The 27808-nt window shown below is 46.3% G+C and overlaps 1 protein-coding gene and 1 pseudogene across 7 annotated transcripts; both read right to left on the bottom strand.

Moving 5' to 3' along the window:
* Positions 1–408: 408 nt before the first annotated feature.
* Nlrc4 (NLR family CARD domain containing 4) lies at positions 409–27808 on the bottom strand. 7 transcript variants are annotated; one of them, XM_052186281.1, is made up of 10 exons: positions 27669–27805; positions 26908–27047; positions 22505–22629; positions 18443–18703; positions 15455–17449; positions 13852–13944; positions 10221–10391; positions 8297–8389; positions 5778–5945; positions 409–1432 (listed from the first exon to the last, which is right to left on the bottom strand). In XM_052186281.1, coding segments are annotated over exons 3-10 (3126 nt in total). In that variant the 5' UTR covers positions 22506–22629; positions 26908–27047; positions 27669–27805; the 3' UTR covers positions 409–1088. The 7 variants fall into 7 exon arrangements, with proteins under 7 accessions (XP_052042241.1, XP_052042240.1, XP_052042243.1 ...); XM_052186280.1 differs by lacking the exon at positions 26908–27047 and adding an exon at positions 23637–23844; XM_052186283.1 differs by lacking the exon at positions 26908–27047 and having other exon boundaries at positions 10221–10388; positions 27669–27806.
* Positions 12281–12399, bottom strand: LOC127688065 (uncharacterized; annotated as a pseudogene).

Genomic DNA, 27808 nt, shown 5'->3' with positions numbered 1-27808 from the left:
AGGACACTTAATACTACAAAGCCCAGTGACTTGAGTTAAACAAATGCCCACAGGATGGCCTTTGACCCCCGGTAGGTACACCACAGCACACACACTGCATACTCACAAATCAGTGGGTTTTTTTTGTTGTTGTTGTTTTTTTAACTAAAGAGACTGAATTAAAATTAAAAAAAAAAAACAACAATAAAAAAGCCGGGCAGTGCTGGCACACGCCTGTAATCCCAGCACTTGGGAGGCAGAGGCAGGCGGATTTCTGAGTTCGAGGCCAGCCTGGTCTACAGAGAGAGTTCCAGGACAGCCAGCGCTATACAGAGAAACCTTGTCTCAAGAAAACCAAATCCAAAAAAAACAAACAAACAAACAAAAAAACAATAAAAAAAGAGACTGAATTAAATAGCATATACAAAGTCTGTTCTCTAGACAATTTTATTTATTGGTAATTTAGTTGTCACATATTTATCAAGTAATGGTTGAGTCTATATAGGCCAGATACTGTACTAAGGACAGATGAACAGGGTATCTCAAGGTTTTGTGACCCAGTATCTTGGGACCAAGTAACACACACACACACACACACACACACACACACACAGCTGAAGGGCACAGAGATTATCCTGTGTGGAGAGATGAGACCAAACAGGTTTCTCAAGCCCCTCCCGACTTCTTCGACTTCCTTCCTCAAGATTTTTTTTTTAAGTATTTTAAAATTTTATTTAATGGATATGAGTATTTTGCTGCACGGTTCCCTTAGAGATCAGAAGATGTTAGATCCCCAGGAAATGGGAGTTACAGATGGTTGTGGGCCACCTTGTGGGTGCTGCGAATCAAACCCATGTCCTCTGGAAGAGCAGCCAGTGCTCTTAACCTCTGAGCCAGCTCTGCAGCCTCACTTCTGCACGGCTTTTTTTTTTTTTTTTTTTTTTTGGACTTGTTTTTTTCGAGACAGGGTTTCTCTGTGTAGCCTTGGCTGTCCTGGAACTCACTCTGTAGACCAGGCTGGCCTCGAACTCAGAAATCCGCCTGCCTCTGCCTCCCAGAGTGCTGGGATTACAGGTGTGCACTACCACTGCCCGGATTCTGCACGGCCTTTAATGATCCACTGGAAGTGAGGGAGTCCCCGGAGTATTTGGTGGCTTGGGGTAAGCAGTCACTAGCTTAAAGGTGCCTTTAATAATGCTGATGTCATAGTCGTCCAGCTCCCAGCCTATGAGCCTTACCTCCTGCAGAAGAGTTAACTTAGATAACACTTGACTAAGCTTCCTCACCAGTGCTGCGTCTGGTAAGAACTCTTCAGTGCTAAAGTCAAAAAATACTAACTGCTTAAGATTCTCAAACACATCCATGAAGGGAAGCCACCCATCGCTGCTCACACAGTGTCCCGCTAAATCCAACTGCTGCAAGTCTCTCAGAGGATTCCTCTCCAAAAACTCACCTGGGTAAAGAAATAAATGTGTTACTGGGAGGAAATCCTTGTTTAAAATAAACATGCACACATAGTAATTTTTCCATTTTAAAATGACGGTGTTGCGCCCTGGAGAGAGTTTCCAGGACTAGGCCTGGGTAAGCAGGCAGACATGGTGAGCTTCTGAGATAACACTTGTTTCAGCAGAATTAAAGTTACATTTAAACCCTGTCTCCAAAAACAAACAAACAAGCAGACAAACTAGTCAGGGCCATGACAAAGGTTAACAAACAAATAAGAAAAGCTATTGCCATCTGTAATTAAGCCTGCAAAATAAGAATGCCCGATCTTGACTAAGCAGCCGTGTGGACTGAGGCTTCCCCGAGTGTGCACGGAGTGAGTGTGCACGGAGTGAGTGTGCTCCTAGCCATTTTCAGGAAGCCTGTTGACCAGCTCCCCTGTTAGCAACCAGGCATCTCCACCACCTGCCCCAGGGACTCTGCAACACCAGCATACATCAGCACCAGATCCCTACTGTTGTCAGGAGTCGCATGTCCTCCCACTGCGCATGCGCTACCTTCCAGCCCCTCCTGCTTTGCTCTTGTCTGTACAGCCTCTGCATACCCCCTCCCCAATAAACCTCCCACGTGAGATCTGTCACGTGGATCATAACAAGCCCTGTGAGGAAGTCCAGGAATTAATTGGCTGATAGTATTTTGTGGCCTGTGCGTTTGCTAAGGGCATGTATGTGATCCAGCTGCACCCAGGGCTTGCTCCAAGGTGTCTTCATCAGCTTTGTGAGTTTAGCTTAGAAAGGCCCTTGATAACAGATGCCTGAAGCAAAGCTGGCTGTAATCAGAAGTGGAGGAAGTGGGCGGTTCCCAGTGAACACCTCCATTTCTCCCATGGGTGCTACCTGCTGCCGAGACCATTCTTGGGCCTCTTTCCTATGCCTACCATTATCACATCTATATAAAAATTTCCAGGATAATCTTCAATTTTAGCATGTTTTTCTACATTTTTCCACAATTTTATCAGAAATATTTTCCACATAAATCTTCAATTCTATCATAAAATGTTTCTATTCCATTTTTTTCAATTAATTTAGCAATGTTTTTTATGTCTACCACTTTACTCCTTAATTTTCCATGAAAATTGTCAATTTTAACGTGTTTTTCTCTATATCTCTTCTATTTTATCAGAATAGTTACCATGTAAATCTTCAATTTTATTATAAAATGTTTTTACTTCCTTTTTCAATAAAAGAACATGCTTTTCAAAAAGAAGAAGACGACGACAAACTGCTAGCGTCGTGACCACTCAGATCCCACATTCCCCTGCTGCTAAATGTATCTAAATTTTTGCCAAGGAAATAGAAACAGAAGTGAGGAGCGTGACTTCTACGCCACTTTGAAAAAAATTTATCCCATGACTTGTTTTTCTTTTCTTTTTTCTGTTGTCTCTTCCCACTTGGCTGAAATGTCCACATGACGGTAACCTACCTAAGACCATGAAGTTGAAAATACACCTAAGGAATGAAGGGGTAAAAATAGCATCTGTCTGGGAAGGCTGCAGAGCGCAGCTGCCCCCTCTGCGCACGCAGACTGCACATCTGGGTACTGCACATCCGGGGACTACAGCATGGGGTGGACGGTCCAGCTCCTGTCCAGCCGGACAGGCGCAGTGGCGCTCACCTCCTGGTCCTCACTTCCCTTTTTCATAAGTCCCGCAGCCTTCATAACTCACCTTCCTATTTTGTCACCTGTTGTGATACCCTACACATCGGGAATGGGAAATGTTTTGTTGTTTTGTTTTGTTTCTAGGTAGTGGGCTTTCTCCGCAAAGAGCACATTGTTTTCGCTACCCAGGAGGAATTTAGAGAAGTCAAAGCCGGCTCTGCGATGAGAACAGAGCCGTTTCTGTGGCTATCCATTTCCGTTTGAGGATCGTAGCCGACTAAGAATTTGGGTGCGGGCATGGGAATGGAAAAAACAAGTGACAGTTTTTCATGGTCCAAGGACACACTTTCTGCTAGTTGAATATGGATCAAACTAGATCCAACAGGAACAGAATCTGTGTATTTGGAGTTTGGCCATCTGTGGGCTGTGAAGAATGCAAATGGTGCTTTGGGTTAAACTTGTCTAATAGTGCCCTTCAGTTCACCTGAGCCAGAGTGTCAGGTCACCCAGAGTTCTCAGTGTGACCAAGTCTAGATTCACTTGGCAATGCTGTGTGTGTGTGTGTGTGTGTGTGTGTGTGTGTGTGTGTGTGTGTGTGTGTGTGTGTAGGGGGGTGTTGGTTATCTTGAATGCATTAACTAAGGTGGTGAGGCCCACCCACTGTTGGTGGCATCATTCCCTGACTGGAGACAGGAAGCAGAACAGCCTGCATACACTCACTGGTCTCTGTCCCCAGTCGGGGACGCAGTGTGACCAGCTTCCTCGAGTCCCTGCCCACTGGTGGTTTCCCACTGGTGGTAGACTGGCACCCTGAAGTAGGTCCTAAGTAATAAACTGTGACACCACTCATTTAATCAGGAAACGTTTGATAATCTGCTGTGTACCACACGCTCTGCGTGGTCCCTGTCACTTTGGGTTTGTTTGTGTGAAGACACTCTGATAATTGGATGACAGGGAGGTGCCATGGGAGGTGGGCCAGGAGCCCTGAGAGAAAATACACAGGAGCAGTAGGCGTTCCGACTCCACCCTGTTCTCAGGACACTTACACGCTCCAGAAGGAAGACTGGGAGCTTCTCAGGAGAGACTCAATTGCTCCCCAGAAGCAGTTGAACAAGAGCCACCTTGCACGCCTTGTTCCTGCCCCAAATAGTGAAGCTAAGCAATCAACAGTCATCGCTGGGTCTGTGTTAAGTACACATACTGCTCTTGCTGCAGAGAACCTGGATTTGGTTCCCAGTACCCGCCTGATGCCCAGATCATGTATAAGCCCAACACCAGAGGATTCAATGCTCTCTTCTGGATTTTTTTTTTTTAATGTGCATTGGTGTTTTGCCTGCATGCATGTCTGTGCTAGGGTGTTGGATTCCCCTGGAGTTACCGTTACAGACAGTTGTGAACTGCCATGTAGGTGCTGGGAATTGAACCTGGGTCCTCTGGAAGAGCAGCCAGCGAGTCATCTCTCCAGAGAGCCCACCTCCCAGCCCTTTTCTGGTTTTATGGTCACCAGGCGTGTGGTGGCTCACATACATATATGCAGATAACACTTATGCATAAAATAAAAAGGTTTAAGGTCACCTTCTCCCTTAGACGAAGAGCTTTCTATCAGCTTGCTCCTCACTCTAAAACGGGAAGAGAACCGCCAGCTACCTGAGAGCAGACGCCAAGAGAGGAGACCAAACTTCAACACCCACAGAAAAGGGGCCAAAGAAAAGCTGTTTCCTGCTGCTGGAGCGGAAAACCACAGGCTGGCTAACTGACAACCAGCGGTTGTCAGGGTTGGGGAACTAACATTTGGTCAGGGCCTTCTTGCTGACTGTCCCCAGGCAGGTCAGGGGTGAAAAAGCAAGCAGGACCTCCGGCGGGAAGTCTCAAGCCTTCTGCAGTGTGCATTAATCATCCATGAGGGTGGGACACTCCACCTCCTCCATCCAAACTCCTTCTCTGAGTTCCCACTGTTAGGTCTCAAACCTGGACAAATGACTAAGTGAGGTCATTTCAAATCAAATATCAAAGCAGACCCAGCCACTAGGTTCTCCAGCCTGGGTATGGGGGACCCCGGGGGAACCCCCCCACAACCCTTACCCCCAACTCCAAGTGGGCCACCCTTCCCCCAGCTGCCCTTCCCTATATAATCCGGCCCAGCCACATGGCTGCTCTGGGGTTTTTTGTTTGTTTGTTTTGTTTTTGTAAGCGCCTTTGCCTCTTGGTCTCCTGGCTCTCCCCAATTCCCTCCCCCTCTCTCCTCACACGGCCCCGCCCAGGGTCATGTTTTCTCTGGACTTTCCCAATGTCTCTACCTCTGGCTCTGCTCTCCCTTTTATCTACAATAGGGCTCCTCCAGCGTACCCGGGGTAGTCACGGCCTCCTATTTTATTTCTTCTGTCCGCCCACCTCTCAGCACTCCTGCACTAGAACTGGTTTTATGCATGTGCTGTTAGGAGACACATTCAAAATATAACATATGGCAACACAGGAAACAAGAAGGAAGACAAAAACCTTCAAAAATCATCATCGCTCCTAATGATTAACATTCAAGAGAAATAAGATCCTAATAACTAAGAAAGGAGGCCCAAGAGATGGCTCAGAGTAAAAACAAAAACCCAGCTGCTTCAGCCGCCTGAGGACTGAGATTAAAAGCCCAACTAAGCCTCCTCAAGGCTGGCCCCTGTCCCCTTGGTTCTGTTTGGGGTACCTACCTAAACTTCTAATCTCTGAGTCTCTGAGTCTCCAGTTTTTCAATCCAAGTTTGGCGAGCCCCGGGGCCCCCTCCAATTGCTTCAGCAGCTTGGGCAGGCTGAGGTGCACATCCCAGCCCCAAGGCAGCATCAGTGTGGTGAGCTGTTCCGGAACGCCGAGCCTGCCGACTTAAACAGCAAACGGTTCAGGACTGATGTCATCACAGCCTAGCACGTCTGGTGGCCCTGCGGGCTACTTAACCTTTAATGAGAATCTACTCTTTATTTTATTTCTAGAAAGGATATTCAAATATAGAAACACTGTAGCATAAGGAAACTGTTACTAATAACCCAACCTTCAATAAACAATAAATCATGGGCTCAATGACTTAACCCTGACCAGATGCCTATATTTTTCTCAAGATATACATCTGTCATTCTGTCATAACCACACGCCTGAATAGCACTTTAAAAATCTTATCCTGCAGCCGGGCGGTGGTGGCGCATGCCTGTAATCCCAGCTCTCTGGGAGGCAGAGGCAGGCAGATTTCTGAGTTCGAGGCCGGCCTGGTCTACAGAGTGAGTTCCAGGACAGCCAGGGCTATACAGAGAAACCCTGTTTCGAAAAAACCAAATCCCCCCCCCCCAAAAAAAAATCTTATCACACTAGTGATATTGAAAGAGGACAAGATTTTGTGGTTTTTTGGTTTTGGTTTTGGTTTTTTGTTTTTTTTGAAAGAGGACATGAACTAGGCACGGTGGTGTACACATTCAATCTCAGCAGGGGCCAAGGGGGATCTCTGAGTTCCAGGACAGTCTGGTCTACAGAGCTAGTTCCAGGACAGCCAGGGCTACACAGAGAGACCCTGACTCAGGAGGAAACAGAATGGCAAGGACCCCCTGGGGAGAAATGGTTACTTAGTTATCATGTAAAACAGCTGCTTGCAATTAACCTGGTTTATAAAAAGAAAAATGTCCTAACCCTCACCCCACTTTTCTCTTTTCTTTGAGACCAATCTCTGGCTGGCCTGGAACTCACTGTGGAGACCAGGCTGGCCTCAGACTTCCAGAGCTCTGCCTATTTACCTGCCGGGGTCAAAGAACACCGCTGTTCGTGGCTTGGATTTGTTTGTATCTTTGCCATGTATCTTTGGTAGAAACTTAAGCCCACTGGTGGTGTAATGGTTAAAACCAATGCTGGAAAGCCCGTATCGCTGTACAGTTAGTTGCTCAGAGCCGTGAAGAGAACGCCCCTAACCCTGACACAGTGAACCTTTCTGGTCCTCCACTGCACTTCACTTCTGGGGACTGTTTGAGCATGGTTGCTTCCCTGCCTCGTTTTCCTGTAACAAAATGATCAGAATAAAAATCTCTGATGCCAGCAATCAAGAGGCAGAGGCAGATGGATCTCTGTGATTTCAAGGACATCCTGCCTTCTTAGAGAATTCCAGGCTGCAGTGAAACTCTTTTAAAAAAAAATTAAAATTTAAAAACAATCTCCAGATGTTTCCCTCATCTGAGAGCCCATGCACAGTCCCCTTGCTGCAACCAGACAGCATAAGAGCATTGCAGCTCTTGGGTAACTGAGTTGATAAATATGTGTGTAAACCAATATTATGAGCCTGGGGCTAGAAAAGCCTTACCACTGACTCCTTAAGCATCTCCAGCATCAAACACTGGCTTCCTTGCTCTTAGCAAACTGGAGGAGGTGCAGGTACAACAAGGATATGTAAACTGATGGCTCCAAAGACACAAGCTTGGGCTTGGAGAGATGGTTCAACAGTTACGAACATGTGCTATCCTCGTAGAGAGGCTCTGTTCCATTCTTAGGACCCACTGCCCCACCCTCAGTACATGATGCCTGTAACTCCAGCTCAGGAGACCCAGAAGTCCCGTCTGGCCTCTGTGGGCTGCTACACTCATGTGTGCCTACCTCCTGCACACAAGCAGGCACACACACACAAACATAATATTTTAAATTATTTTTTGTGTATGAACGTTTTGCCTGCATTTATGTGTATGTACCCACATGCCTGTTACCCACAGAGGCCAGAAGAGGGCATCAGATTCCCTGGAACCAGAGTTACAGATATTTGTGAGCTGTCATGTGGGTGCTGAGAACCGAAATCTGGTCCTCTGACATAGCATCAAGTGCTCTTAACCACTGAGTCATCTCTCTAGCTCCCAAACTAAATAAATCTTTAAAAGGGACATGGGCCTATGCTCTTAAAGGCAGTTTAAGATAGGGCCAAATGTTTTTCCTAAGAAAGATGCGTCAGTAAGGTACGGTGCAGAGGTTTGCTAACCACCCAGCACACACAGTTAAAAGTACATCATGCTGGGCGGTGGTGGCGCACGCCTTTAATCCCAGCACTTGGGAGGCAGAGGCAGGCAGATTTCTGAGTTCGAGGCCAGCCTGGTCTACAGAGTGAGTTCCAGGAACAGCCAGGGCTATACAGAGAAGCCTTGTCTTGATAAAAACAACAACAACAACAAAACAAACAAAAAGCACATCGTGTGGGCAGAGCCATCCTCCTTACTCAGTTCCTGCAGAGCTTCATTTCCGTCCTTTTCCAGGCAATTTTCTGATATATCGAGAATGCTCAGCTTTACCAAATTGTGAAGATTCTGTGCTGAAAGGAAAACCAAACAGAAAGATTTTCAGAAAACCATATACACGTTTTTCGGCATCTTTAGAATTCGGTGTCCTTGTCTTTGCTGATGGCAATATACTCTGCCATTGGACCCGATTGTTTCTCAAAGGAAGTGGGATGGGTGGAGCCCTTAATTTCATGGCAGTGATTATTATGTGCAGGGCACATAGAGCCTGAAGCTGCATGGAATATGGTGTTTGTAATACCAGACATTCAATTATAGTTTATTCTTCATTGACTCTGGCTGGTTTGTTTAAGACAGGTCTCATTGTGTAGTCCCGGCTGGCTTTGAACTCTCAAACTCACAGAAGTCCCTCTGCTCTACCACCTTTGTCCTGGCACTGAAGGGAGTTGAGACTTTTCAGAATCCATAGTTGAGGCAGCAAGCAGACTTAGGGCCCGGGCACGCCGGACAAGCTTGAAGCAAGGTTGTGGTTGAGCCATTCCACAAACAGACCAGCCATAAAAGATAAGGGCCATGCCTGGGAAAACTCCTATGGGTCATACATCATCTGGACTGGAGTCTCCTGTCTCCTGTCCCTTGGATGCAGTTTACTAATGTCAAAGTGACCTTCTTGCTAACAAAAATAAACTGCCCTCCTATATTGCTGACGGCCCGATCTGCACGTATGCCAAAAACCACCCACCCTGCATGCCAGAATCCCCCGCAAATGTTTGAATCAGCAAATCATGTGTAACCGAGCCAACCCCCCCCTGACAACCCCCCTGACTTTTCCTATATAAACCCCTAACTTTTGAGCCTCGGGGTCGACTCCTCTGTCTCCTGTGTGAGATACCTGTCGGCCCAGAGCTCTGATAATAAACTACCTCATGTGTTTGCATCAAGTCGGTCTCTCGCGTTTCCTTGGGTGTACGCTATCCCGAGAGCGGAGTGGGGGTCTCCCCAAAAGGAGGTCCTACAGCACTGAGTTGCTCATGATCACACCTGGACATTTAGACACAGCTCTTTGAAACGAGACCAATTCCGCTGCCAGGCAGTAGTGCACACGCCTTTACTCCCAGCATCGAACCCCCAGGAACTGAAGTCACAAATAGTTGTGAGCTGCTAGAATGGAACCCAAGTCCTTTGGAAGAACAGTCAGTGGTCTTAACTGTTGAGCCATCTCTCTAGCCACCAAAGCCTAAACTTTAAGACATATCTGAACTGAACAGTTTATCCAAAAATATGCAAAAATTTCTCTATCATTGGTATGCATAACATTTGGGAACTCAAAAGACTGAACTGTTATATTCTTGTGTTCCAGCTTCATCTTAACAGAGCAAAGGGAAGAATAGAAGTCTGGTAACATTGAGGCAATCCTCCCCCTTCTCCATATTTTCTTTATCCATCTACCCAAGGGATGATTAGATAGTAACTCTGAGAAGAACAATGGAATTGTTTTTTTTTTTTAAATGTCTTACTTCTCACTTTCTCTTAAGGTTATAATATCTTCAACTATTATATAATACTTGTTTATTGCTACTGGTAATTTAATTCTAACTCAGACAAAGCTCATTAAAAAATGGGCTAGGTTAATCCCAGCATTTGGGAGGCAGAGGCAGGTAGATCTATGAGGCCAACCTGATCTACATAGTGAGTTCCAGGACAGCCAGATATACATAGAGAAATCCTATCTCAGGATAAAAAAAAGGGTCGGGGTGGGGCTAGGTCAGATAATACGTATCGCATTATCTTTTTCAGTTTCTCTTAAAATTAAGTTTCCACATAAGACATTATACACATTAGTGTAAAAATGTAAAGAATCCTGTGGTGCATTCAGAGAGGGGAGGGGAGGGTTACAACGGTTACCTAGAATCTTCACAGAATTTGCACTCAGACAGCAGGCCACCAACTTCAACTCTCGTAGATCACAGGGTTCTTCTGAGAGACGCTTGACTATGTAATCCATCCCCTCCCCAATGTCAGACAAATGAGTCAAATGGAATAAACGCATCTTCTTCAGGTTTCGCAGGCCTTCTGCTACAAGGAGACCGGAAAGGAGTGCGTGAGTAGACGGAGTCCATCTGGTTAACTACAGATCGGTGGGACCCAAGGAAGACAGCAATGTAGAAACTCTTCCGTGCTCTTTTTTCTTTAAAAAAAAAAATTTAATACATTTCTTTGTTTACTAGGGAAAGAGCCTCTTGCTAATCAGCCCAGGCTGGCATTAAACTCACGAGCCTCCAACCACAGCTGCCCTGCGTCTAGATTCCAGACATCTTTCCATACACTCCTGCTATAGAGATCAAAAGATGCAATGTTTTTTTAAACACCTCATAGTCTTTACTTCCCTTAAGAGGGCAGTTCAGAGGGACATCAGGCGCGGCAGTGCTGTGGGGACTGCACAACCTCAGAGACCCTGTTTTGAACTCTGTGACATAGGTTCAATGACCACCACACCCAGGGTTGTGTGCCCAGCCAGTGTCAGTATCCCCATCTACCAGCAAGGCGCTTGAAGCAACAGTTCTTAGTCCTGGGGTTGGTGTGGAGTTTAGGACTGAGCAGGTGGAGCTTAAATCATCAATATACATCCCGAGACAGCAGTACACAGGTAAGAAATACAAAGTGACTTTTGGGGTCCCATCAATCTCGTCCTCCTCCCCCTCCTCCTCCTCCTCCTCTTCCTCCTCTTTCTCCACTTCTTCGGTGTTAGAGGTTTAACCCAGACCCCGTGCATGCTAAGGCAAGTGCTCTACCATTGAGCTGTATCCATCAGACCAGGGCTTTATCAATCCCCATGGTTCGGAGCTTAGGGGAAGTTACAGGTAATGCATGTGGGGTGTTCAGTATGTATAGCACAGTAAACCTCCAGTGAATGCTATCTGATGTTATGGTAGGCGTATATGTGAGCTTTGCCTCTAGATTCACTGTCCCATAATTGTACAAACTTGGACAGCTGATTCAACTTTTCAGTTGTGGTTTTGTTCAGTTGGGGGGGTCATTAGTCCTATCCACTAGGCGTATCTTGAGGTTTTGGTGGGATAAAGTGAGAAAACTAAGTAGTATAGTTGCTGACCTAGTATACAGCAACTCTTTACTACACAGTAATTGTTGCTGACATTATGACACTGATTTCTTCACAGTCAAATTTGATCCCTTATTTTTTTTATCTTATTTTTATTTAAAAATATTTTATCCTATCTGTTTGTGTGGGAGCATGTAAGCCATGGCACCAGATAATGACCCAGGATAACTTGCAGGAGTCAATTCTCCACTACCATGTAGGACCTGGAAATTGAACTCAGGCATGGTAGTGAGTGCCTTTAGCTTTTGAGGCATCTCATGGATTCTCGTTTTTTGTTTATTTGGTTTGGTTTGGTTTGGTATTAAGACTGGGTCTTACTGTTAGGGTCCAAGAATGGCTAAAGGAGGACCCCAGACTCAAATAGTATGTAAAAGCAACAAAGAACGTTTAATTCAGCTGAATTTCCTGCATGCAGGCGTCTCCCCACTTGGGAATGGAGACCTCTGGTGGACTCCCAGGCCCAGCTTTTATTGTCATTAGGGGAATCCAGGGAGGGGTAGGTGCCTTTTACCTTGATTGTAAGAATCAGTTTACAATTATTCTACCTAGAGTAGCCTTGAACTCACAGAGATCCACCTGCCTTTGCCTCTGAGAGCTGGGAGTAAATGCCTGTGTCACCGTGCTGGCAGGTTTTGTTTTCATTTTTGTTTTGAGAAGAGTTCTCATTTAGCCCAGGTTTGCCTAGAAGTTACTCTGTAACTAAGGCTAGCCCCAAACTCCTGATCCTTCCACTTCTGCCTCCCAGGAGCAGATAATACAAGAGTTTATCTGGCTATATTTATATTTCTTATTTATTTATTTATTTATTTATTTATTTATTTATTTATTTATTTATTATTTTGAAGCCTAATAGCACCTGGCATTCAAAAGCCGTCTCCCATCCAAGTACTAACCAGGCCCGACCCTGCTTAGCTTTCGAGATCAGACGAGATCAGGCGCATTTAGGGTGGTATGGCCATAAACTTTAGATTTCTTAATAACAAAAGCACCCTATCCTGTAGGGTACTCCTGAGATCTTGAGCAAATCAGTAAACCATCAGGAACCAGTGACTTTTTATAAAATGAATGCATTGAAAGTAGATTTGCTCCAGCCCTTTCCAGCTCTGATACTCTATGGAATCCATAGGTATATAGTATGTGTTTGCTGATTTTTAAATTAATTTGATTATCATATAAGGTCAGCCACATTTTATAGAGTTTATTTGGGAAGAAAGCAAAATGACAGAACAGTGCTGAGCAAATTGAGAAGCAGGTTTGGTAAAGGGCTCAGAGGGAAAAGAGAGCAAAAAGGGTGGAACTGAGAATGATTAAAAGGAAGAGGAGAAGCAGAGGCATCGTAGAAAGGTGATTTCCACTCAGCCCTCCCTGTGTCTGAGGCCCCGGGCTCTGTGGCGACCCCTGAGTTCTGCTCGTGTCCGGCGCTCACACTTCCCTGCATCTCGTTCCTCTTTTAAAGTTTTACTGATGAAATAAATCTGAACTTTTAAATCATTCAGGGAAAAGAAAATGAGACACAGTGATGACTTCCTCTCTAAAAAAAGGTCGCACATAAATGGGGTAAAGCTTGAGTAGAATTTTGCAGAAGGCTAGGCCTGGGGGAGAGAGAGTGTCCCAAGAAACCAAGGTGGTCACAAGTTCGTGAAACAGATTGCTGGGGAGACCGCTCAGTGAGTGCACACAGCACGTGCATGAAGACCTCATTCAAATCCTCAGAGTTCACATAAAGTCAAGCATCTAGCTTGCATCTTGAATCCTGGTGTTTCTACAGTGAATGGCAGATGGAGGCAAGGGAATCCCCAGGAGCCTGTGGACCATCAAGCCACAATACAGAGTATAGCAAGAGACAACAAAAAGACCCTGCCTTAAACAAGATGGAAGGCAAGGGCAGCTACCTCTGGCCTCCTGTCTTAGACATTGTCTGTGGCTGTGAAGAGACACGATGGCCAAGGCAACTCTTATAACAGAAAGCCTTTAACTGGTGCTGGCTCACAGGTTCAGAGGTTTAGTCCATTACCATCACAGCAGGGAGCATGGCAGTGCACAGTTAGACATGGTGCTGGAGGACCTGAGATCTCTACATTCTCATCCACAGGTAGCAAGAAGAGAGTGAGACCAAGCCTGGCAAGGGCTTTGAAACCTCAAAATCTACCCCCAGGAACACACTTCCTCCAATAAAGCCGTGCTTCCTGATCCTTCTAATCCTTTTGAAGAGTTCCACTCTTTGGGGACTAAGAATTCAAATATAAGAATCACGGTGGTCATTCATGGTGGTCATCCCCATGGGGACCAGCCATTCACATGCTCTGCCCACACACACATGAGGATCTTGCTGTCTACAGGTCAAATAATCATCAGCCAACCATTCTTATCAGCAAACATATAAAAATAAAACTATTAATGAAGCAAAAATCTGACCTAGGCCTTTAGCGTCTTCCTCGTTCATCCTAATGTCGTCCAGTATGAGTTTCTCGAGGTTCTTCAGATTACCCAAGCTGTCAACAAGACCACCTGCCAAAGAAAACCAGATCAGCCTTGGCCATCGTGTCTCTTCACAGCCACAGACAATGTCTAAGACAGGAGGCCAGCATGTCTTCACTTCCTGAAAGCTGTCATTGGTTACCATCGCTGTCATTCCTATGGCCAATCAGATTTTAGTAATTACAAAGTGCAGGAAGGGCTCATGCGATTCACATAAAGGTGGCTATTTGTGGGAAACGCGGCTTAGAATAGGCAGTGGGGAAACCCCAAGAGTCAGTCACATGGGTCTATTTTTTCCATGGAACATCATGAACGAGGCCTGGTCACTTGGAATACCAGGGTGAAAAGTTCTCAGTCAATATGGCCATCTTTCTGCTATTCTACGAGCCAGCCTTCCTGGATCCCTGGATCCTGAGCATCATTTAGGCCCTAATTCTGAGCTTTGTCTCGAGTGAATAGAACACACTCCAATGAAAGAGGCTGCATGTACGAGACCAATAGAGCCTACCCTTGTGTTGTCATGAATCCTTCTGTAGGCCCTAGTCCTGAGATCTGGTGATCAGCCAATGGAATTCATAGGTCATGGTCCAAGTTCTACTGTGTTTAAATGTGTAAGGAAAACGAAGCACAAGGTTAGTCCCTGGATGGCTATACCCAGGGCCCGCACCAATGGCGCAGTCCAGAGTTTCTTTTCTTACCTCTTCAAGGTTTTCTTTCCAGCTAGTGGTGATAAGTGCAGAAACCCCTGCCTCGACAGTTATTGTGTCAAAAATGGGTATTGTAGGGGATGGAGAGATGGCCCAGCAGGTAAAGGGCACTGACTTCTCTTCCAGAGGACCCATGTTCAATTCCCAGCACCCATATAGCGGCTAATAGCTATCTGTCACCCCAAGATCTGACAACCTCACACAGCCATACATACAGGCAAAACACTACTATATATATAAAGTAAAATAAATTAATTGAGACAAAAAGATTCATTTAAAATTGGTATGGTACTCAGCTATAAGCATATTGTTCAAATATAACGCAATTAAGCAGAAAGATAAAATGTAACCAGATGTGATGCCCGTGACTACAGTCCCAGAAGTTGGAAGTCTGAAGCAGGAGGATTACATTTGGTGTGAGGCCAGTCTAGGCTACATATGAGACCCTATATTGAAAGAGGAACTGGAGAAGAGGAGAGGAAAGAAGAGAAGGAGATGGAAGTTGGGTGGAGAGGAGAAGAGAGAAGGAAGGAGAAGAGAAGAAAGAACAGAAGAGAGAGGAGAGGGGAGGGGAGGAAAAGGGAAGAAAGGAGAGATAAAAAAACAAGTAAATCTTTGGCAGCTGAGAAGTTCCAGAGACTGGGGGCAGGAACCACAGAGGGTCAAAGCAGCTGCCGGGATGAAGAGCAGAGGAAATCCAGAAAGGGATAGGCCAGGCACTGTGGTGCACCCAGGAAGGAAAATGTACTAGAAATGGTACCAGAAGCCGCAATGCCAACTAGCACTTGCACCGACCAGACTTGACGGATTATGTTCCTTGGATGTGCCTGTACCTGGCAGCTGTTGAGTGTGCAGGCGGTGAATGCTTAAGTTCTGGAGGTTTGTCACAGATGTGATGTGCTGCTCGTCGTCCGTGGTGAGGGGACTAGCGTCCACCATGAGGGAATGGATGTTCTTGCAGGTTCTGAGGACTGCGCTGAGCCTTCCAGTCACGGCTGCACATCTCTTGACATACAGCTGGAGGTTGGTGGCAGAGCTGAATATCTTCCCCAGGTATTTGATATCTTTTTTATTCAACTTGCTAATATCTCTGAGTGTGACCTCTAGAGTCTTGAATTCCTCCTTCCAGTTGAAGAATAAAGACACAGCCCTGGGGGGAATGTAGGTTTCTGAGGACCCTTCTGTATGAACTCCAGGGCCATCCTCTGCCGCCTTATCCTGTGACACTGTTGCTCTTCCATAGAAATCCAGCTTAACGAAGTCCAGTGCACTTGCACAATTAGGCAAGTATTTAAAGAAGTCAAACAAGTAGTCAGGGATGTTCTCTGAGTTGATGTATAAACTTTTACCTCGGAAGAAAGCTTCAAATTCTTGGCTCAGGGCTGATTTAGATATACTCTCTGAGAATAAATTGATGCCACACTCTACAAAGGAATTTATGTTGATGGCTTTCAGAAGATCTTGCTCGGTGGTATTTCTCAGGCTTTGTAATGATTCCTGCCTCCAGAGAGGCCTCTTGGTGACAGAAAGTCCTTGTAGGCTGCCATGCTGATATACCATTGCAAGGTGCCTCATGACAACCCTGGTTGCTTCTGTGGATGACCCACACGTGTACAGGAGCAGATTGCCATACAGGGATGTGATGTCAGAGATGGAGGCCATTTTCTTTAAGTAGCTATTTCCCCTGTTCACCTCCTCTGGCTCTCTGGACATCAGCAAACTGCTGAGTCTCCGGCCTGCTGTGTACTCCTGAAATGATTTATGAAAGAATTTATACTTGGGCCTCAGTCTCTGAGCTGTGTACTTACAGAGGAGCCCAGTTGCCACCAAGACGTCCTCATTCCTGCCGGACACATCCTCGGGTTCAAAATCAAACTTGTGGGAGAACACACCCTCCAGGGCCAGGTCTCCACAGTAGTCGAGGCTCCTGACAAAATCACTCGAAGTTCCACCTTTGTGCCTGTGCCTGTTTTTCTGTATCAGGAGGTCGTAGAAGGTTTGGAACAGCATGGTTTGTGTGTGAGCTTGGAATTCCTTTCTGCCCATCTGAATTGCACAGGTGATCACCACGAAGAGAGGGGTCCTCATCAGATTTCTCAAGCACCTGGACTCCTGAATCTGGAGCAACAGGCTTTCAGCCAACTCATTTATCAGCACTTCCCTGATGAGAACTTGGGCACTGTCTTCCGTCATATCTCCCACCTCCGCAGTCAGGGCGCCAACGTGTCTGATGTGTCTCAGGCACTCTGTGGTGGTGGTGACAATGACCATGTTCTTGAAACGATGGTTTTCCTTTATCAGGGCCTCGATTTCTGGGCAGTTCTGGGGATGGAATTCATTGTAACCATCGAGAAGAAAGAGGACCTCCTTTTGTAGCTTCAGCAGCAGAGCCCTGAAGGTTGGCTTGCTGATGGAGTCAGGCATGTTCAAGAGCTGGTCACACAATGTGTCAAACAGTCCGCCCCTGGCACTGCTCAGGCGGATGAAGAAGACCAATTTGAACCCATTCAGAGCCACGCACTTTCCTGAGGCCCAGAGCATTGCAATTCTCTGCAGCAGGGTGGACTTCCCTTTGCCAGATTCTCCTTCAATTAGGCAGGGGCTCTTAAGGGCCTCCAGCAGGCCTCCCAAAGTCAGCTGCTCCACGCGGTGATGGCGATGGTCCTTCCTCCACAAGACAGGTTCTGTGAAGGTGATCTTCAGATTAAAAATGATGTCGATATCTTCACCCAGGGGAAAGAAGTTCAGAAAAGCAGGGCTGTCGTATAAGTCCTTTAAATTCTGGGCCAAAACATTCAAGTCTTCATCTGTGATCTGGTAAAAAAGATCTGTTAGAGAAAAATGACGTTATAGAGGGCATGGTTTGCATCTCGAAGCTCAAGGCTCAGGGAATGAATGGCAGAGATGCCAAGAATCAGCCGGAGGTCACTGGCTTCTTCTCTAGTTCCAAGATACCAAGTACCCACGGATTGCCCCAGTACCCTTCCCTCTGTCCCCTCTTTTTTATTTTAACCTTTTCTTTCCTTTTTCTTGCCATCATGACAGCTGCTAATTGGAACAGAGAGGAGCCTTCAGTTTAGTTAAATGAAGTTAAACCCCACTTAGTTAAAGAAAGTGAAATATTTGGCTGAAAACGTGGGATGGGGTAAATTTCAGCCAATCATGCAATCTATTCACTTAAAATAAGTAAAATGAGGAGTTGGAGGTATAGCTTGATGAGAAGGGAATTACTTTCATGTGCAAAGTAGAGTGATTAGTTTTCCATGGTACTGCACCATGAGGTAGGTAGTTGGCTGGGTCATTCGCCTGCAGATGACCAGCCAAAGATGGATGGCTTAGCCCATTTGTATTCCAGTTAAACTAAACTTTTGTTTTTAGACAGTCTTTATATCTATATCTATCTATATCTATCTATCTATCTATCTATCTATCTATAGCTATCTATGTATCTATATATCTATGTATCTATGTATCTATCTATGTATCTATGTATCTATGTATCTATCTATCTATCTATCTATCTATCTATCTATCTATCATTCTATGTCCTGGTCTGCCTCAATCGTCCCATCCATTTATCTCAGCCTCCCTGAAGCTTCCATGCCACCACACCTAGCATTCTGGTTGTATTTTAAGTGAGACTATACTTCCTCATTTCTTGCCCAGCTCTGAGGTCACTTACATGGTTTCGCTGTCAGGTGTCTACTGGGAATGACTCACAGGCCTTGACCAGCAACACAGAGATGGAGGACAAGGGGCCATGGGTGTTCTTCATGGTTTATTCCTTTTGCTGGGGTGGAGGTGAGCAAGGCAATACTTACTTTGTCCAGTTAAGTCCTGATACACAAAATAGTCCCAGTCTTCAAGACTCTTGAGAAAGAGGTTGCAGGCCACTGAGCCCTTCTTCAAAATCATGTGGACGATCTTTCGTGCGGCCTCCTGCTCCACACGCTCACAGCAAACTATGGCAACTTCTTGGTCGTTGAGAACTTTCAGTGCAAACAGATCATCACAGATTTGCTTTGTAACTGTTATGCCCATCCTTTGAATGAGGGCTTGGCTGTTGTCCTTTATAAAGTTCACTGAAGAGATGGGGGTAAATATTTGTTCATTTGTTCATTTATTTATTTTACTCTACATGAAATAAACACATTTCTCGCCAGTGCATCAGAGCTGCACATTTTCCTTCCTGGCTCATCTTGAACTGTGGGGATTGCAGATGCTCTACACCCAGGCCCTCGAGAAGCACTTGCAAAACTCTACAGTCTGTGACTTCAGTCTGTGAGCAAGCTGGTTTTACTTTGGTGATGAGGTAAGGTGGGTAATTTTGTCCACGGATAAGAGCCTAAAGTGAGTGCCGGGTGTGGTGGCACCCATTTTTAATCCCAGACCCAGGAGGCAGAGACAGCAAGATCTCTGTGAGTGTGAGGCCAGCCTGCTCTACAAAGTGAGTTCCAGGATAACCTGAGCTACAAAATGAAGAAGGAGGAGGGGAGCAGAATGGGGAGGAGGAAGAAAGAGGAGGAGGGTGAGGGAGGGGAGGATTTTGAAGTAATCAATGACCCTATCCTCCAAGCACAAGAGCCATTACCATCCTACTCAGAGCAAGAGACCCTCACAACATTGTACACATTCTCCTTTAGAAGAAAGAAACGGGGGTGGGGGAAATCATTAGGTCCTCACCAAGGAGTCCGGTTACTCTCTTTCTGTGTCTCTCTCCCAGCCATCCCGCCTCAACTTCACACTGACTTGGAGGTGCTAAGCTAGAGAGTGGAAGGTTTACTGGAGCGGGACTCTAGCTATACGTACACAGGGAATTGTCATCCATGCTGACACAGGTCTTAGCAGAGATGTGGGTGCCTTGGGGTTACCGCTTGCCTGGACTCTGACAAGTAAGACCAACAAGCCTCTGGGTTCAACAAACCAGACAGATGTTAGTCTGACATCAGAGCTCTTCGTGGCTGGATGTCGGCTCACATTTGCCCCAGGTAAAGTTAATGCAACAGCATAGATAGATAGGGTCTGCCAATTGTTAGCGTCTGTAACCTTTGACAGCTCTCTACGAATCAGTTAGAACTGCCAACTATGAAATAGAATGGCTCGTGGGGACAGAATATTTCTCTTGTGGCATTTCCTGAGCCCCTTAAGTGTAGGACCCTGAAAGGCAGCCTGGTTCCTGGTTGAGCTAAGGCTAGAAACCCCAGTGACCCTAGAGGAACAGCAGGCATTTTGCTGGTTCCCAGTCACTAAGCTCCTGACAGGAGGCCGCAGCCCTCCATAGATTTGTAGCCATCAGTCACTGTAAGGGCAACGCCCCAAGCCCTTCCACAGGTAGAGGGCGGGGCCACAGGTCACTTAGGCTCAGATCTCGACTGTAATGAGGTCCTAAAGGCCTGAAGGGCTTAGCCAGTTAGGCTCTCCTTCCAGGCTCTCCTCCCTGCAAAGGGTATTTAACCCCAGGCCCGCCCTGAGAGGTGGGGTTTGGTTTTACTCATCCACTTTCCACCATGACAATAAATGCCTTAAAATCATGGACTGGCTCTTTTCATAAGGATCTGCAGTGGGCAGCCATGGAGAAGGGTTTTGCCTAGAGCTGCCATCTAGTCTCTTGTAGAAGACTTCTCTGTGTCCCAGTCACGACCACCAAGCCAAGCTAGCGGCCGACAAACCAAGGACTCCTCCCCTCAGATCCCCTCTTTCCTCCTTCTGCCCTGGTCTAGATCCAGCCTGCGGGGGGTGGGGGGGCCCACTCCATTCTCAGCTCTTCTGAGGCTCCCTGCGGCAGCTGGGTATTCAAGAACCTGAGTACCAGATGGTCCCGGCCCCCGTGCAGATCCGGCAACACCCAAGCCAGCTCCGGCAGTGCCCAGGACCTCAGACTCTGCTTCTCCACCCACAGAGTGATGTCCCACAGTTTCTCATAGCCCAACACCTGCCCGGCACTGGCGTGGAGTAAGTGTAGTCAAAACTCCTGCGTCCTGCCTCCTGGAGCGGCCACACATAAGGGATTCAATATTTCCACCAGGACAAATTTCAAGATAACCATATATGCTGATTGGCTAACAAAAATCGGAAAATCCAACATTTCACCAATGAGAACCAACTTGGGAACATAACTCTGTGAAACCTTGGGAACTGTTAGGAGAATTTATGTAGAGCATCAGATACAAAGTAATGAAAGTGTCAACACACTGGCTACAGTGTCCTCCTGACACAACTCAAAGGAGTAGGTGTTTCAGCTCTCACTCGCTTTAGTCTCTTCTGAAAAAGATCACTTTGAAGAGAAATGAAGCTCTCTCATTTCTCTTAGTCTCTAGAAAGGCTACACCATTTGTGTGTGTGTGTGTGTGTGTGTGTGTTTGTGTGTGTGTGTGTGTGTTCCTCTGCAATGCCTTAACCTGCATTGACGTTTGGTTTGGTTTGGTTTGGTTTGGTTTGGTTTGGTTTGGTTTGGTTTGGTTTGGATTGGCAGTACTCGTGACTGACCTACAACCTCATGCATTGGAGGCAAACTCCCTACCACTGAGCCGCAGCCCTAATTCTGAGCCTAACTCTCAAATACAGACAAAACTGTGCCCAGGTACTGTATGCAGCATACCATCTCTGTGGCGTCAGAGGCCACACTTCCTGTCTTAGACTCTCAGTCTGCAAGTTTTCTTCGTATTAGAGGCTTCCCCTGTCTTTTACATCTCTCATGACTGGGGACTGGAGAGTGAAGATGTTTCTCCCAAAGGCTCCTAGTCCTCTCCAGTTTGAAAAGTACCATCAGGCAGCCTAACCCTCCTACACCCCTCCCCCCATCACCATTGCAGTCCCTGCTGCTAACCTCAGCAAAACCTCTGCTCACACTTATCTGCAAGTCCTCTGAGGGAGCCCCATTGCTCTCCCTCTGCAGTCCCAGTCATGTCTGTGGCTTCTGCACACTTCCTATGAAGTTAACTATGCCTGTGTTTACCTGTGATTTTTGTATTATGGTAAAAGACATGTAACTCTCTGAAAGGCCTACAGATTCCTGCCCATTTGTATGGTCTGCCTTTGAGGCTAGGTATCTTCCCACTTTAAAATGAAGACACCAAGTTCTCTTAGTACTAAAAAACTTTGTGATGTTGAAAAGAGATGTGCTTGGTGTGGTGGCACATGCCTTTAATACCAACACTTAGCAGAGACCAGCCTGGTCTACATAGTGAGTTCCAGTATAGCAAGAAACACACAGAAGGGCCTTCCTCAAAGAACAGTAAGGTGTATTGTAGGGTTGTACAGAGCCATATTGGGGTGTCATGCCACTTGGTAGAAACTCGACATGGATCAAGGTGAACTTCCTCTCCAAGCCTTTGTTGAACAGGGATTCCTGTGCTAGTCAGGATCCTGCTCCACCTAGGGTGGAGCGCTCAGAGTGAAGGTGAAGTTCATTGTTCCTCCCCCCATCTATCCTCCAGCTTCTCTTCCAGGAATCCAGCTCGCAGTATAGGGTTAATGGCTAGTGGCAACTACACCGGGTATCACAGGTAAACACTGATGTCAAAATGGAAACAGACAACCTGAGAGCTTCAGAAGCATTTAGGTTCGTGCCATTTCTCTAAAGTGATTGGATATAGTTTTCTGAAATCGAGATGCAAGGCTATGACTGAACGATGATGCCCAGAGCGAACAGGTTACAGTATAGCCTGGTCACTGCTGGTCTTACCCTGTCTGTCATCTGCCTTTCTCCACGGGCTGGCCAGGTTTTTTCACCGAATTCTCAAGACAACATGGAGTTTTTAACTGAGAATCCCACAGATAATCATGGAAGCATGACTTGCTTTTCCATTTAATGCCACCAATGTACTATCAATAATCTCCTTAGCGTTAATAAACTAGGCAGGGGCTGTTTACTGTATACTCACTTGTGATGAGTCAAAGCGTCCCACTTCCCTAGATCTCAGTAGAAGACAATTCTTTTCCAGATGGGAAGGCCAACGACGACGATCATACTGTTGTCCTCTTCTTGCGGTAAGGCTTTACTAAGAAACTAACAAAATGGAAACAAAGACTGGAGTTGCTTATTATCAGGGCAGTGCTGCTCTTCTAGATGAGAGAATGATACCCGAACTCTGTAAAACTTTGCTCAGGGTCTCAAGAGATTGCTCAGTGGCTGAAGTTCTTGTTGCAGAAGCATGAGGACCTGATTTCTCATCCCCAGCACCCATGTAAAAATCTGATCATAGTATAGAGGGCAGCTAGAGACAGGCTCACTGTTTCACTAGTTAACTAGAGGTACTAGGTTTAGGGAAAGACTCTGTTGGGATAAAAAAGATAGTAATTGAGAAGACACCTGACATGACCTTTGACATTGACCTACATGTTACACACACACACACACACACACACACACACACACACGCCCCTTCCCCAGATATCTGGGCCCCTTGCCTAGAGGTGTAGACTGTGAACAAGTGGAACTTCACAAACTCCCCAGTCGCTTCTCATTGATGACAATCAAGCTAAGAAGACAAATTAGATTTAAACATCAAAAGGTGAAGCCAAACCTACTGGGTTCTCCCCAGGGAAAGAAAAGAACATTTGTAGACTGAGAAAGTGGCATAAGGAAGGAGCCTTGAGGACTGGAGAGATGACTCAGTGGTTAAGAGGACTGGCTGCTCTTCCTGAGGTCCTGAGTTCAATTCCCAGCAACCACATGGCGGCTCATAACCATCTGTAATGAGAATGATGCCCTCTTCTGGTGTGTCTGTAAACATCCACAGTGTATTTGTGTGTGTGTGTGTGTGTGTGTGTGTGTGTGTGTGTGTGTGTGTGTGTATATGGAGAAAAAGAGAGAAAGAGCCAGAAAACAGGATAGGGAATACAAGCAAGGTCTGGTCTGAGGTTAGGACTGCGCTCAGATCCCAGATCTACCACTGACAAGCTGAGTCTGAGATAAAAAGGGAGAAAGAGCCACTGTAGATATTGGACTCCTCCATACTGTGGTGTCTGACTAAGAATGGCCCCACAGGCTCATAGATTTGAATGCTTACTCACCAGGAAGAGGAATTCTTTGAAAGGATTAGGAGGTGTGGCCTTGTGGGAGCCAATATGGCCTTGCTGGAGGAAGTGTGTCACTTTGAGGTTCCAAAAACTCATTGTCCTCTCTCTTCTCTCTGGGGTTCTGGCCCAGCCAGAGTGGCCAAAGAGTTGCAGCAATCCGAGGGGGGCTGAAGCAAGTATGGCTGCCAGGCCTCTGGGGAGGCTGGAGCAGGACACAGCAGGTGGTCAGGAGCCAAGGTCAGGTCCACTGAACAGGAAGGGCTGCAGTAGGCTCTAGCAGCCTCCAGCAACCAAAGCATCAGGAGAGAATACTCTTCCCTTCCAGTTTACAGCTGGATGAAATGGGCATTCTCAGAGTCTTTGGTGACATAACTTGTACACTTTATTCCTTGTGGGTAGGATCTTATAAACAACATTTGGGGATGGGTTGGGGTCTAAAGGCAGATGCTTTCTATTGGCTTGGTGTGAGATGTTAGGGATGCCTCATCTGCATGTGGAAGGGAGTCAGTTGCTGCCCTTAGTGACTGATTCTCACAGTCCTCTCCCACGGGGTGTCATAGTCATGTGTCCCAGGACAGGAACATGGTCAGGAGAAGATTTAAACGCCCACTGTTCTCAATTATGAGAATTTCCGGGGTTCCTGAATCCACTTGACCTCACCAGGTTTTCTGCCTGGGGGCAGGGGCCACTGCTCTGCCCTCTTGTTGCTGTTCGCTGATTCAGATGTAGAACTCTCAGCTATTTCTTCAGCACCAAGTCTGCCTGCCTGATGTCATGATAGTAATGGACTGAACCTTTGAAACTGTAAGCCGGCCCCAATTAACTGCTTGCATGTATAAGATTTGCTGTGGTCATGGTGTCTCTTCATAACAGTAGAACTGTGACTAAGAATATCTTTCTTTCTCAAGAGAGGAAAGATTCAATTCTCCACTGGCTGGGTCAGAACTGAAGTGAGAGTAGAAAAAAAAGAGGAAGGAAGCAGATAAGAAACCATAAAATTCCTTCTTTTATGCCAGTGGAGTGGGTTGTCTACTAAAGTAATCAACTAAAACCACTGCACAAATCAAGAAAATATGCTTAGAATTTGAATCAGGTTTAGCTACTAGAAATATTGTTCTTACCAACGGAATGACAGCAAAGAACGAAATCAGTCAAATAACTAATTATTAATTGCACATAGCTTGGATCTCATGTGCTCTGAGTTACCCACTGGGCAGTGGATGCTGGGAGATGACTCAGCAGCCAAGAGCACTTGTGGCTCCTGCGGAGGGCCTGGGATTATTTCCCAACACTCACGTCTGTAACTGCAGTTACAAGGGATCCTTCTGGCCCCATAGAATATCAGGCATGCACAGGAAATACACAAAGACGAGCATGCCAAACACTTGAGATAAAAAGCAATAGATCTTATGAGAGGGGTTGTGGGCGTGGGTTGTGAGAGGAAGCCTGGTAAGGTTGAGCTAAGGCTAAGAAGCCCCTAAAAGGATGGTAGGAGCTTGGCCTGGTCCCAGAACCAGGCTCCTGTAGCAAGGCCACAGTCCCCACAGGCCCCTGTAGAGAGGTTTGTGGCCATCAGTCATGGTAGGGGCAGCACCCTAAGCCCTCCCACAAGTAGCTAAGGTATCCCCAACCTCTCACACCAAGCCAATAGGAAGCACCTACTGTCAGACCCTGACCCACCCCACACTGTATGTAAGGATCCTATCCGAAAGGAATAAAGATGTGTGAGAATTACTCCGCTGCTGTCTGAGAGCTTCTGTCACAAGAACTGTAACACCACTGCCAGGGAAAAGACCTGCTCTCCGGAAATGCCTCCAGAAGCTCCTCAGTACCCCTCGTTGGCTAGTCAGTCTCCTGCCAGCTCAGCCTAACAGCGCAGAGCGACCCGTGCACAGCATCTTGGAGCAAGAGAAGCAGTGGAGGTGGCCAGGTGGGAGCAGGGACAGCAGTGGAGGTGGCAGAGGCAACCCCCTCCCTCATTCTCTCCCCTTTGCCTGAACCCTTGCGCCTGGCCGGTCCAGAGATCTCCTTGGAAAGCCTCCGGTACACAGGCCTACAAGGGGTGGAAAGATTGTAAGAGCCAAAGGACCAGGGGTTTGCTATGAAATTGCGTCTTCTAGTAACATCAAAAGCTACGTAGACCCATAGAGTCTCACCAACATCACCTCCCAAAGATGAACTGAACAAGGGGAACACCAATGAACATTCCAAATTGCATGGGGGAGGGGATCCAGAAGTGGCGGGCCCATGAGGCCTCAATCCTACAGGAAGAACTACAGACAACCTGGTAAAGCAGGGAGCCCTTCCAGGGACAACCAAATGGTCTAGTGCCAGACGGTTAATCCTGAAGATATACATACAAGTACCATACAGACTCAACAGGTTCTATTTGAAAATATCAATGTATGTATAAGTACACATTTGCATATGATATTAATTGATGAAAAAGGAAGATGTAAATTGAAAGAAGAGAGAGGGGGAATGGGTATATGGCAGGGTTTACAGGGAAGAAACAGAAGGGAGAAATGTAATTAAAGTATAACCTCAAAAATACATAAAGTTAAAAGAGAAAAAACACATACTGCTTGTCTTAGCTAGGGTTTTACTGCTGTGAGCAGACACCATGACCAAGGCAACTCTTATAAGGATGGCATTTAACTGGGGCTGGCTTACAGATTGAGGTGCAGTCCATTATCATCAAGGCAGGAACATGGCAGCATCCAGGCAGGTATGGTGCAGGAGCTGAAAGTTCTACATCTTCATCTGAAGGCCACTAGGAAGAGACTGACTTCCAGACAGCTAGGATGAGGGTCTTAAAGCCTGCTCCCACAGTGACATACCTGCTCCAACAAGGCCACACTTCCTAATAGTGCCACTCCCTGAGCTGAGCATAGACAAACCACCACACTGCTCTTATAGAGGACTTGAGTTTGATTCCTTTTCCCCCCCAAGGATTTACTTATTTCTTATATGTAAGTGTATTTATTATCTGTAAGTATATATAAGTAGCTGTCTTCAGACACTCCAGAAGAGGGCATCAGTTCTTGTTACAGATGGTTGTGAGCCACCATGTCGTTGCTGGGAATTGAACTCAGGACCTCTGGAGAAGTAGTCGCTGCTCTTAACTGCTGAGCCACCTCTCCAGCCCTGGACTAGGCTTTCTTTACTGAACTCTCAGCACTCACATCTGCTCCAAGCCTGGGACTATACTGACGATTAAACAGGAAAACAGGTGGAATAGAGGCCATCAGACCCTGTGACTCACCTATCATTCTAGTAGAAAAATGTCCTAATCTAGAACGTTCTTAGATCTCTTTTGGACTCCTGTAGCTCACTGAGTTCTCTTAGTACTAAGCAAATAAATGTATGAAATTGTCTAGAAGCACAAGTCGGAGTAATGGGGGCCTGGAAGAATAAAAAAAGGTTAATCGAAGTCAGGAGAGCCACCTTCCACCTCCGCACTGGGGTCATTAAGATGCTCTGGGATAAAGACTGGAAATGGCTTATCTCTTATCACACAACTCAGTCTGGAAAGCACTTCCTATATACACTGGGGCTGGAAACACCTCGTCGTATGGTCTGTCACCGCACTTCCTGTAAACACTGCCCACCGAGAGAGATTTTCTTAACTTTTCCGTCCAAGTTCAAGAATCTTGTCAGAGACTCAGGACACTGGATGGACTAAGCAGTCTTCCTCTCCCTCAGCTCTGCGTTTCCTTTCTGTGAGGCCAAAAAGCATTTTCTAAGTCTTTTTGTCTCATAGTAAATACGAAGGCCTTCTCTAGGGCTCCAAATCCTTTAATACCAACTCAGAAAAACTCAGCTAAACTCCAGTAGACCATGTTAACCGCCTGCCCCTGACACTGCCCACCTCGAACTCAAGTTTCCCAGCAGGCAAATCAGTCCAATGGGCAAACCATCCACTGCAGGACAACCTCACAGACGCAGGTTTCAATGTACCTAAACTCAAATTCCAATATTTGACTCTAAAACTGATTTAAAACCCATTCCCTCTCTCTGAGGTACCTGGCCAAGCAATCCAGTTGCCTTCGAAGGAAAAGTCATCTTAAAAGTGAGTTTCTTTCTTTCTTAATCCAAACGTCTTTGCCCGTGAGAGAAGACCTGTAGAAAACAGGAAGTGCCCGATGGGTTTTTCTCTTGCTTAC

This window comes from Apodemus sylvaticus, chromosome 6 (assembly GCF_947179515.1).
Source record: "Apodemus sylvaticus chromosome 6, mApoSyl1.1, whole genome shotgun sequence".
NCBI classification, from domain to species: Eukaryota; Metazoa; Chordata; class Mammalia; order Rodentia; family Muridae; genus Apodemus; species Apodemus sylvaticus.
This window is presented reverse-complemented; position numbering and strand designations above follow the sequence as displayed.

Coding starts and splice junctions, on each gene's coding strand:
- Nlrc4 (XM_052186281.1), bottom strand. Junction 17,450..18,442: donor TCAGGACTTAACTGGACAAA/GTAAGTATTGCC, acceptor TTTCTCTAACAG/ATCTTTTTTACCAGATCACA. Junction 8,390..10,220: donor AAATTCTGTGAAGATTCTAG/GTAACCGTTGTA, acceptor TTTTCCTTTCAG/CACAGAATCTTCACAATTTG.